The 12,780-nt window shown below is 39.8% G+C and overlaps 1 protein-coding gene across 6 annotated transcripts in view; it reads left to right on the top strand.

Moving 5' to 3' along the window:
- The window catches only part of LOC117895838 (peptidyl-prolyl cis-trans isomerase-like), a 46,606-nt gene that overhangs the window by 20,656 nt on the left and 13,170 nt on the right, over positions 1 to 12,780 (top strand). For 5 of the 6 annotated variants that reach the window (XM_034803782.1, XM_034803780.1, XM_034803785.1 and 2 more), the window contains 2 exons: positions 6,439 to 6,477; positions 7,842 to 7,956. In XM_034803782.1, coding sequence (XP_034659673.1) covers positions 6,439 to 6,477; positions 7,842 to 7,956 — 154 coding nt within the window. Of the gene's footprint in view, positions 1 to 2,169; positions 2,251 to 6,438; positions 6,478 to 7,841; positions 7,957 to 12,780 lie in introns of those variants that run through there. The other variant, XM_034803787.1, reaches the window with a different exon arrangement.

Genomic DNA, 12,780 nt, shown 5'->3' with positions numbered 1-12,780 from the left:
TGGTGTCTACGTATAAGAAACAAATAGACAAAAAGTATGTGAAAGTGTGGGTTTTGTGACCAGACATCGCGGCGAATGCGAAGTATTTTCGCAAACTTAATTGTGATTTTTGTTTTGTTTTTCGGTTTTGGTCATAAATTTCGCTTTCCATGAAATAGAAAACGTTTTTAATTTGAGCAACTCGGTTTTATGTGATTTTTTTTTACATACATAGTTTTGTGGGTTGTTGTAGTTTACACTTTGGTAATTTATGGCGTCACGCCTTAATGACTAACGCTAAAACACAACAACAAGGCAAATAATAGTGTTAAGAAGTAAAACTACTACAGTGCACATTCCCAGGCAAAGCTACCAGAACTTATCCAGCTTGTTCTTCCCCATCCAACGCTTAGCCATCGCCTCTCCTCCTTTATCTTCGACATGTCGGCCTCGTTCCTTACACGTGACTTGGCCGTTCTCGGGAGGCCCACGCCCTTTTGTGCTGCACTTTTCGCTACTCCATTCTTAAAAATCAAAAGATCTCCCTTTATGCTAGGAATAAACGAGGAGGGACGTGTGAGACGCTTTGTACGCGTCACAACATTTATCAAGAATAGTTATATTTTATGGGGTCGGAAATGTTGCCTTCTGTGCGTTACATACATATGTATATGCACATCACTTCTCACGCTCTTTTAGCTCGCCCCCCTCCCCTAGAGCCGCACACTGCCCGAAGCAGAGTGTGGAATGATAGAATGTGCATCATATCTGAGAACTAGCCGACAAACAAGAAGGACAGACGGACGGACGGACAGACAGATATTGTTATATAGACTCGGCTATTGATGCTGATCAAGAATATATGTATATACTTTATGGGGCGGAAACGTTTCCTTCTGTTGCGTTACATATTTATGTATGTACATCCACTTTCTAGCACAAATACCCTCTTAAAAACTCTTAGTTCTAATTGATTCTCAATTTTAAATTTTGTAGTGTTGGCGGTAGAATTGATGTGGAGGTAGATGACATACATATGTGTAGAAAAAATATAAAATACGAAAAAAAAAACACTAAGGTACAGAAACATTTATACATTTATACTGACTGAGTATAAAAGTTGTGACGCGTACGAAGCGTCTCACACGTCCACGACTTCGGTCTATACTCTTACTTAGACACTAATTTATGTTTCAACACCCTTTTGAGACCACAAGTCGAACATTTTCTTTTGCAATTGGAGCTGAAAAAGCAATTATATACTTCAATATAGATCTTGGGCGCAATCAAATCGAACCCATTCCAACACCGTGAGAGACCCACACTCTCCGATTTGGATATTTTTTCTCGCCTTCTCGCGATCTATCAATCAAAATCGAATCATCTTTATAGCCTTAATTACCCGTGGAGCAGCCGTATAAATGTTACCCGTCAGTTGTTGTACACTTTCATTGTTAGTTGGTCAGCGAAGCCGTCTTCCGACTGCAGTTTTCCTTTTGATTTCGCTTTCGGAAAGCTTTTAACGACGTTATCAGAGCGATGTTTGGCCACAAGAGACGCGTGTTCGTCAAATATTTACCACAAGACGGAAAATTGGTGTTCGACTTGAGGAGATTCGTAATGAAAAGTGAAGTGTGGCCAGGTACCCCGACAATCCAATCCAATCCGATTCGAAGCGAGGAGGAGTTTCCATTGCACAAGTGTGTCTATTTTGTCGGTGATGATGGGTTCGACCCCGAGTCGGTTTAAACTCCTTTTTCGTGTCACAAATTGGATGAGAAGCTGAAGAAAAGTGAGGTTTATACTGTAGCTCAAGTCAACAACTGATGCAAAGGTTGCGGTGATTCATTGAAAATGATTGAAAGTGAATGAAACTGCAATGCAGACTCGAATAAAATGTTAAAAAAATTAAAAAAAATCTAAATCATACTTCAAAGTCTTCAAATAAATCTACTAAAAGTCTAAAACTCACGTAGTGCATTTTTTTAGAGGACTTCAATGGCCAACAGGGCCTAAAGAGTGATGTACTTAGAGCTGATCCATAAGCCAATATACATACATATGTATGTATGTACATACTATACCGGTTAAAGGCATCAAAAGCGACTCAATGACGTCCACAGTGCGGATTATAACAGCAGAAACTGATAACCAAATCAGCTAACCGAAAGATAAAAGTTTAGCGGAGTTCTAAAGAGATCTCACCTAAATGGATGATGAGTATTTTGACTACTTTCCTTATGACCGCCGTCGCAGTCATATGAGAAAAAAGTGCGTATTAAATTCTCACTAAATCATTTCACCATGTTTTGTTGCTGCACTTAGCTGTATTCATTGTGGTTATAAATATATATAGTATTGTTAAGAAATCAGTCAGTAAACAGTCAAGACACGGCCAGGCACCGCAGTAAACGAACCAACTAAATGTATTTGTCCATCTATTTTTAATAGATCCATCAACTTAATTGTTGGTATCTAAGTATCGTATGAGCCCTAGAGATTGCGCAGAATTATAATTAATTGAAATTTAAATATAAGAGATCTATACGTTTTTTTCACATCAAGATCATGTTTCACAAACTTTCTCTCTATCTTGTCATCTACCCTTTCTCCAATCCGTGCTTTTAGCTAAACTCTTCAGACATTATTCCCTAATTAGCTTATCAAACAAAAAACTAACGTACAATATCCAAGACACCAAATATTCTCGTAATAAGACAAAAACCTGTCTAGGGCCCCCAAAACTTAGTGCTGAAAAATGTAGGTTGTTTTTATAGTTTCAATTAGTTGAACTTCCCAGGCATCTAATGACGGGTTTCGGGAGCGGAGAGGAGAAGCTAGGTGAGCGAGTGAGAGAGGTGTGTCTGTGCCTTTGGCAACTATTTTCGTTGCTACTGAAACAGAAACATTACCCGTAACCCTAACAGTAAGTCACGGTGTATTGAGGCGTTTCGCTGGGAATAGTCTTTTCTGCAATAGAAAACTTGATTTGGGCAGGCCAAAAAGTTTCCAGCACTCAGATGGAGAGAGGAGCTGACAGTATCTGGGTCAGTCTCGACTGGCTGCGACAGGTGCTTGTCCAAATTATTTTAGTAAGCTTTATGGGTGCCTTTGTTTCTGCATAATCCGATGGAGATTGATTGACTCTCTCGGGGATTGGCGTGGTCAATAAGTAACTTAGACAATCGGAAGAAAGAGATGAAGAGAGAAGGTGGAAAAGCAAACAAACAAGCAGAGGGGAACAGAGAGAAGTATACTAACAATAAAGAAACAAACATACAAGCATATAAACTTGACTCGATCCATTGTCTGTAGGTTGCTTGAATTTTAAACGGCAAAGTTCAAGAAACTTGGCACCTCTAGACGATTATTTTATGTTGCTTACTTTTTGTTTTGGAAGGCCCTCCGACTGGGCCTGGACATGAGGATCATTAAAGTTTTCTGGCTTTGCCTCTTTGACTTTTACTTCAGTATAAGGTATAGAGCCTAACCTCGCAACAATTGCGGCAAAACAGACTGCAATTTCTTTTCTAAACCCTTACTGGTTATGAGATGGTACCCTTTGTCTGTTTTTCTTGGTAATAGAGTGAGGGCCTCTCCACTCTTCTTAGTCAATTAACAGATGGTTGCTAAAATGGGCAAGTGATGATGGGAGCTAAATAAAGTTGATTAGAGATCGGGGATGTCAGATTGCACTTTAATAAATCAACTGAAAAACAGGAGATGATTAGATCTGTTCAGGAATTATTCTGCTATAGCTTTTCCAAGTAATCAAAAAACTCTCCTCTAGAACTGCAGCCTTGTTGCTTTTACATATTTTCCACCTCTAATTTTACGAATTTCATAAGCATTTCGTAGAAAAAACAAAAAACCTTACGGCTATACAATTCATTCTAAACAACAATTGAAATTCCACTCCATGCACCCACCACTCCCTCCGATTCCCACCCGCTTCAGCGGACCCCTCTCTCAAAGGCTAACGAAGCGGAACGCAATGCGGAGGGACGGGCTGGCTGCAGAGGGAGAGCAAATGAACGGTAATTGTGGCTGAAGAGTGCGAGAGAAGGATGAGTGTGGGGAAGGGAAGCCGATTTTGTTGTTCAACAGGTGCTTGGGAGAATGCTTTGACAGTTTTTTCAACCCCTACCTCCACTTCTTTCTTTTCCTGTTTTATTACCCCGTATAGCTTGTATGGAGAATCAGAATCTCTCCAGACCGAGTTCCGAGTACATTGGAGTTATGTTATGACCTAAACTCTGCTATAAAGAAAACCAACCTCAGACCATAGCTTCCGGCCCACGTTTCGATTTAAATTTTGACATTGGGTGGAGGAAAACATTCCCTCGAATCTGATTCTCCCTCTCCCCATAGCCGTCGATATTCAAGGTTGCCCAAGTGTTGGAACTGATTTAGTCAATCAGCCTCCACTGCACTCTTCTCCATTCCACTCCCATCCCCACCATGTGCTGCCGACGACCTTAATCATATTTAAACAACTTTTTTGGCTGTTATAATGATTACAAAAAAGCGATCGTTTTTTTTTGTTCATAATTAACTGTCTTTATACCCGGTACTCGAAGAGTAAATAGGGTAGATTGTATTTGTGCGGAAAAGTAACTCAGAGAAGGAAACGTTTCAGACCCCACAAAGTATATACATATATTCTTGATGAGCATCAATAGCCGAGTCGATAGAGCCATGTCTGTCTGTCCGTCCGTCCGTCTTGTTGAGCGCCTGGATCTCAGAGACTATAAAAGCTAGAGCCACCCAATTTTGCATCCAGATTGCTCCAGATCCAGTATGCCCTCACTGCTACAAGTGAATTTCTAAATTTCACCCTGCCCCCTTCCGCCGCCGCAAATCACGAAAACCTGCTGTATTTACAACTATGAAGATAAAAGAAAACTAAAAACGCCATTCGGTAGGGAAGTACCATATCTATCAGATCACCGAATTGTGATTAGATTGGATAATTATTATAGCCAGAACGTTCAGAAGCATTTTTTATTTATTGCACATTCTCTCATTCCACACTCTGCTTCGTGTAGTGTGCGGCGTGTAGGGTAGGGGGCGAGCTAAATTGCGGGTTGGCGTAAGAAGTGATGTAGATGTAGACGACAAAAGTAGACCAATGTGAAATGTCAAGTTGAAAATCAGAATAAAAAACAACAAGGTACAGATATACTAACTGAGTACCGGGTATTAAGTTGTGACGCGTAAGAAGCGTCCCACAAGTTCCTACTCGTTTTTATATTGGTCCTGCTGTGGTTTTTGCTGGTTTAAAAACAGAGTTTATAAAAGAGACATAAAACCCAGATAAGAATAATTTTTATCTATGAGTATGTGTTTATGTGGTCGTGCACACTTCTATGTTAGGAGTACACGTACACTCGAAACTGGGTTAATGAGTTCACTTGGGCCATCATCCAGGGGGCCAGAAGAAGAAGGACAGTGAGAGAGGTGGATTGATAAAAGTTTGAGCACTTATTTTCGTTTTATGCACATTTTTATGTAATTATCCAAAACGAAAACCACTTGCGGTTTTGCTTATCAACTCGACAAACGCAGCTAAATATTTGCAATGAGATCATCTTTAACTGGAAATCGCGAAACAGAACTAAAAATCTTACAAATTGAGTGAATGGCAAAGTTTTAGGGGAGTTGTAAGATTTGGGGGACACTGCTTTGAACGTTTTTCTTTTCTGGACCAATTTCTCGTCGATATGTTCCCCTTCATTCGGCTTTGATGATTTGAAATCGCAAAATGTCTCCCACCTCTGACCTACATATATTTCCAATGTACACGTTCTGTGCAACAAAGATACTTTTTATCGACACACACTCCGAATTTATACTTTTACTCAAAATGAAGCTGTCTGTCTCCTTATTCCTTTACCCGCAATTTTTTTCCGTCATCGCTATATTTATTCCTCGTTTTTATGCTGCTGGCCGGTTGCTAGTGCCACAGTTTCTGTGGCGAGGCTGACGCGATTCGTTTTTTCGTCACTTTTGGCTTTCGACTTGATCGCGGGGGTGGCTTTTCCATTGTTGTTGCTGTTGTCATTTCTCTCTCCTTTTATGATCACGTGGTTTCTGGATTTTTCTTTGTTTTTGTACAAGTTTATTTTCCGCTTATCCTTTTTTTTTTTATCCTCTTCAATGTCAGGCATTTTTTGCATCTGCCATGGGGATGTACAAGCTCGTGGGAGAGTTTTAATTTTCGAAATTTGTAGTAAGCTATTAATGAATTCATATAAATCCAAGACATTTTTATCAAAATCTGAACAATCAAAACCGTCTCAACCGATTATATGAAATATATATTTCTTACATACATGTATATAATTTTTTAGTAATTTTGGGTACATTCTTAGCGGGTTGGGTAGCGGCATTCTTATTGATTTGTATGCGCCATTCTATACATAAAATATTACAATTTATCTTGTTATTATTTTACAGTTCTGGCCGCAGACAGATTAGCACCAATGCCTTAGCCAGGTAAGTCTCATTACTGGATGTTTACTATACTCGTATAATATAAAATTATAACTAATCTGACCTAAGATCAGATTAGTCAGAAAGATCTCCGTAAAAACAGTAGTAAGAAGCAGCTGCAACTTAAAGTATTTTGTGTTTCTGGTTTGGATCTCTACTAAAAAAAAAATGTAAAATTACATGTACTAGTAGATGTCTCACTTCCATTTCCTTGCATTAGCACCACCTAGTGTTCAAAATAAGTCTTTATTCCCTCGGCAGGTGTCGCTACGGAGCCATGTAGTTGGGCTTAAATTTACATTAAAATTATCATTTTTGGTGGCTTATTCGCTTAACTTCGCAACCCGTTCTCTGCACTCTGCAGTCCGTGCTCCCAGCACCATTTTGACTGCTGTAATTGCTTCTGAGCTAAGCTTACAGTTCGCTGTCATCAACGAAAAGCGGCAACAGAGTGCTGGGCTGTTAACAGCGCAGCTGCCTCGTTAGCGCCGCCATGTTTTTTGGCAGCTTTAGGAACATTGGCGGTAAATTTGCGGTCCTTTACGGCCATTTTAGGAACTTTGGATACAGCTTTAGGGTGTCTAAATCAATTTGATATTCTGTGAATCATTGAGATTGTATGCGTGAAATGAGATTGTGAACATCACAACTACACCTGAATCTACGATTCAGACTCATGGACCAAACGCAACTTTAGCGAATAGGCCTGCGACGGGCAGGGCCAAATCAAAAGGGCGGTTTCTTACACACATCAGGTTTCGCAGAAATCGGCCTGCTCCAGGGCGCTTTTTAGCAGCCGATCCTAGACCTAGCTTCATTATTAAAAAAAACATTTGAATTGGAAGCTCTCCTGAAAGGCCAAATGCACCGCATCGTCTGACTCACCTATCTGCATGCAGGTGTGATTAGTCTGCTTAGAAAGGGCGCGGGGGTATTGAAGATAGACTTAAGAAATTTATTAATTAAAATTGGATAGAATGATAAGAGAATTCCCTTACAAGTCGTCGAACATATGTATAATCAGTATCGGGATTGATTTAGTCATGTGGTGCTGGTTCAGGGGGTGATAAGCTGGTGATGTTATTTTCTTCTCGAAAATTTAGTTTCTATCTTTTTGGGATTGCAATTTACTAAAATACCATAAAACACATATGTATGTACATAAATATGTACTTATGTAAGTATATGAGTCTTACAGTTTTAGATCACAAAGTACAGTTTTAATTTATTGAGATGTGAGTGAGACTAATGCTTGCCAAGATAGATGACTCCAATGTACAAATTATTAATTGAAAACACCCTAGCAGTTTGATTTTTGTATTTTATTTATTAGCATCTAACTTCTTATTTTCCTTTCGTTATTTTAGTCAGCTCTATAGATCATCGAGCTTTAACTCCTCGGGCCGTAGCTCCAACTGTGATACAACCGAAGACATGTACAGCGATATAAGCTTGGAGAATCGGCATGACTACGATTATAGGGTAAGCATAATCACCATTCTCCATAACGGAAAGGAAGGAGTTATATAAAATTTGACAATGAAATGCGCTAATTTGGAAAATTTGAATTCCTATTGGATCCTATTTATTCGTTGCATTAACTTTTTATACCCGGTACTCGAAGAGTAAATAGGGTATATTGTATTTGTGCACTAAAGTGGATGGATGTAAAGCACAGACGGAAACGTTTCCGACCCCATAAAGTATATACATATGTATGTACATACATATATTTTTTAACAGCATCAATAGCCGAGTCGATATAGCCATGTGTGTCTGCCCGTCCGTCCGTCTTGTTGAGCGCCTGAATCTCAGAGACAATAAGCGCTAGAGCCACAGAATTTTGCCTCCAGACTGCTGTGATATCACACGAACTAGAAGAGCGTGTTGGCGTGAGAAGTGATGTAGATGACATATGTAGAAAAATGTAAAATTTAAAATTTAAAAGTATCCACTGAGTTACAGATGTACTACTGAGTACTGGGTATAAGAGTTGTGACGCGTAAGAAGCGTCTCACACGTCCCTCCTCGTTACAGTTGTTTTCTTGCACAATTTGCCCTGAAAAAGTGTGCATTGAATAGCGGAATATAAGTAAATCACAGAGGCAATGATTTGGCGGAACATTATTTGACAATGTTAATGTCTGACGACATTTCATCAAAGAAATTATCAATGAACAGGCAAAAAATGCCTTTAACGGACTGTAGACAAGTTCGCCAAGCCGATGTTATTTCCCAAGATTCGCGAATGTGGAAATCAGTTTCATTGATACGAAATTTCAAAAATGTTTTCCATTGAAAAAAAGTTCCCTGGAAAACTGACTTTGTGACTTTTCACTATGAGATAAAACGTGTTTTCTCTACCTCCATCGCCTGCCCCCATCACCTTCGTTGGCATCTTACAGATTGGAGTTCGTGGCTACCTGGCAGGTGAAACTTTAGTTTTGGTCTTGTGTGGGTTGCTTTTGTCTGCCACGATCCAATCCGATCCGATTATTATATAAAACAATTGAAAGAGATGGCATTTCACTAAGCTCTCCCTATCCACGGACCGACTGAGTACATTACCGTCTCAAGGTCATTGAAATGTACTCCATCGGCTATTCAAATTATTGGCAATTTAGTTTTTCACCCGGCGGGGTCAGTGTTTCCTTTGAAGAGCTTTTTGATCAAGTGCCAAAGAGGTCGAACAACTGCAGATATTTTCACTTTTGAACCATGGGAAAAGGCTGTAGGGAGATCTCGGACAATATTAATGTCGGAGAACAGGTTTTTAATATCTACTATTTCTGATATTCTTTGGATTTTATACGAGCAAATAGAGTTACACAATTCTGCAATTTTCGGTACAATTAATAACCTCAGCTTTTCCTTAAATGTTAACCATATTCTGAACATTTATTTTTGCATCAATCAAACAGAAATTTAAACAAAAACTTTCTATTGTGGATATGTGGACCTCTTTCCGCTGAGGAACTCTCATTACTTCTGAAGGAAACTACACGAGGAAATTGCTGAGGTGTAGGATGTGAGTGTGACAGGTGTAAAATTCGTAATTAAAAAAAATAAACATAGAGAATCTACAAAACACACTTGAAAGGGGGAAAAGAGAAAGCCGAAATAGGAGAGGAAAAAATAAAGCTTTGGAGATTTTGTCAAAAATGCTCACGTACGAATCAATTTTTAAAAGGCTGAAAGTCCGCAATTTTCTTGTATGCAACATGCCAACGGGAAACGGAAGTCGATTAGTAGAAGGGAAGAGGAGAATAGGCAGATGGAGGGTAGAGGGTAGAGTAGGGTCCAGAAGATCATTACAAGTCATAGAAGTTCCTTGCATTTCGTTTGATTGTTGTGTGAAACTTGGCGTGAATACGAAATGAGTTGAGAGACAAAGAATCGGGAGACAACGCAGAGGACTCTTGCTGCGTGCTAAATTGTCAGTGGAGCCACAATTGTAAAGTTATTTTAAGCTTGTTTAAGAACTCAAAGTGGGATCCCGAACTAGTGGGACTGACTGATACAAGTTTTTCTGGCATTCGTTTCTGAACATTTTTTACTGCATCTCACCTTGGCTTAATGCCCGGGAAAGTGTTAAGCGTATCCAACAAGATTTTCACTGAACCAAATACGATTTTCTTTTTAGATTGTCTTTCACTACTTTTGGCCCAATTCCAGCCCTCACCCTTTTTTAATGCTCTGTTGGAGGCTTAATTATGCTGAGGTCAGTTTTGGTTGAAATATCTGAGGCGGAAGAAAAAGAATTTCCATCTGTTTGGCTTATATAAGGCTTGAGGACAGTGATTTTCCGTATTCACATTGCTGACGGAAGAAGATCACAATCTTCTCTCTCTCTAGCTGTGTGTGGTTTTGCCTCGTCGCACTTATGCAATTATAACTGTAGGCCCACAAAAACAATGCCACAATTGCAATTTGTTCAATTGTCAGAGACTCGCAGAGAGACCCGCACAGATGGCACGGGAAAGATCTATTTGGGTTAATAAATGCACAACTGGAGTGCCTCCGATGACGAAATCACTTGGGGAGTTGCCCAAGCAAACTGTTTAAGATTTGGTAATAGTTCAAATTAAATATCTCACCATCTCTGAGGCAATCTGAGTCGGCTCTTTGCTCTGTGGTGAAGGCGTTGACTGGAAGCAGCCACATAAGCATCGCATAAACAAAAAGACCAGGACCAGCCAGGTGTCTGCTTGCCGAATTCATAAATATAATAATGAAATACTCAATGAAGTAAGAACATAAAGACGGGCAGAAACTGCAGTTCTGTTGTTTAAAACATTTTCTAGAACCAGTTTTCTATCAATCTCTCAATTTCTAACCAAAAACGGTATTTGGGGTAATACCCGTAATACTCGTAACCTCCTCCTCCATAACCACTGGGAAGCACAGCAAAAAAATATCCGAAAGAAGATGGTCCCCACAAGAACTAATACCGTGCCACCTGACGTACCAATTTCCATCGATCGATCCATCATCTAAAAGCTGCAAAGAAAAACGGTTTCCGTACCCACACCCTCCCTATAAAGAGGCAACTACTAATGGGTTCCCCACCTGCGATGGCCGTCTTATCGATTAAACAATTCTGGTGGCACCTTTTGCTACCACTTATTGAGCGACACCCACCTTAAAACCACAGACCCCGAACCCCGAAGCTCAGACCCGACACAACATAAAAAGCATGAGGCAAAACCGAAAGAAATACTAAGAGAATTTCGTGGCGTGAACACCATAAACGAAAATCGATTTTAACCCAAATGTAACGCTGACCCAGAAAAAGCAAAAAATACACAACTTAAAGACAAGAGACCCGAAGAGGCTTGGAATGAGACAGGGATCTTGGAGACAGACCCTCACACACACACCACGAAATTAAGCATAAACGTTGCAATTATTATAATTAATGCAAAAATGCCTTAAAGTAGACCGAAAGAGAATTAAAAGCTCCAAAATTTTTACGAAAACGTTTAGCACAAATGGGGAAAATTGCTAGAGAGGTTTCTTCTCTGGGTTGCATTTACCATCACTTCATTTCCATAGCCCTTATCTTTCTGTTTTCCTACCAAATCTTTTAAAAATTTGTATTTTAGAAGTAAAACAACGGGCCTTCCCTGAGACATTAGCTTATCTTACCAATTCTAGTGGGTGAGTGTAAAAAAGAACTCCGACAATTGTTTCTCCTCCCTGCGCTATACGCCTCTTCGCTGTGTGCTCTATCTAAACTGAGAAATCGCCCTAAGAACTAGCCATAAGGTGGATTTATGTATGTATGTACATATGCTCCCACACGCACACACCACGCTCTGAAGAGAGGCGCCTGGGCTGGGAGTGAGGGTGCGGCTCTTGCTCTGGGAGCAGTTGCCAAGCACAAATCCTACGCCTTCTGTTAGTAAGCCATTACGTCATGTGTAGAGTCTTGCATTTATTTTTGTTTTAGTAGCTTTTGCCATTTTGTTTGCACACGGTTGTACAAGGCAAACCGGGCGTTACATTAATGGGTAACTAGTCTCGTCGAGTCCAACTGGGATCGGGCTGAGTCGACGCTGAGGTTGCACTTGCCACAGCCCGGCACCAACTTTGGGTTGACTCTTTCGCTATTTGGCCGTACAACAATTTATGATAAATAATGAGACAGTTACTGCTGCCAGCCTGCTGGAGATTTAACAATTACGGCCTACGTGCGGATCACTTGTTTTTATGCCACATCAACTTGAACTCTTGACGGTTTTTGAGGAAGAAGAAGTGAAATTAAATCTGTAGGTTGAAGAGCTTGCTGATTTCCAATATTTTAGTGTTTTCCTGGGATATATATCACTCGAAATAAATATTGTATAAAAATAAAGCATTATCAAACATCCGACGAGTCAAAGTTTATCTTTACAATCTCCTTAGTTGCCAGCCAATCTTATCGTATACCAACCTGCCTTGGCGGCCCCCTATTTAAGTATCGCCCCGAAAACTAACAAAACACTGAAAATACGAGTATTGTGTACACAGACACTGCCTAACAAAAACAATTATGTGTCTATATCTTACCCTAAAAGCTTGGCAGGGGTGTTATATTGAACACAAACAAATATCTGCATTGAAATTGGTTTTGCTCCTTCTTGAAAACTTTGATAGTTCTGACAGCTACGAGCAACTCTTTTATTTGCCATGGTACACATGCAAATAGTCGACATTTTGCCTAGTTATAAGAACACATACTTAACGGGTTTTTGGAAAGACATGGTTGGTAAACAAGTGAGAATGAAATTCAAATAAGGCTAGGTTTTGTTCATTCACCGGCTC

This window comes from Drosophila subobscura, chromosome J, assembly GCF_008121235.1.
Source record: "Drosophila subobscura isolate 14011-0131.10 chromosome J, UCBerk_Dsub_1.0, whole genome shotgun sequence".
Taxonomy (NCBI): Eukaryota; Metazoa; Arthropoda; class Insecta; order Diptera; family Drosophilidae; genus Drosophila; species Drosophila subobscura.
This window is presented reverse-complemented; position numbering and strand designations above follow the sequence as displayed.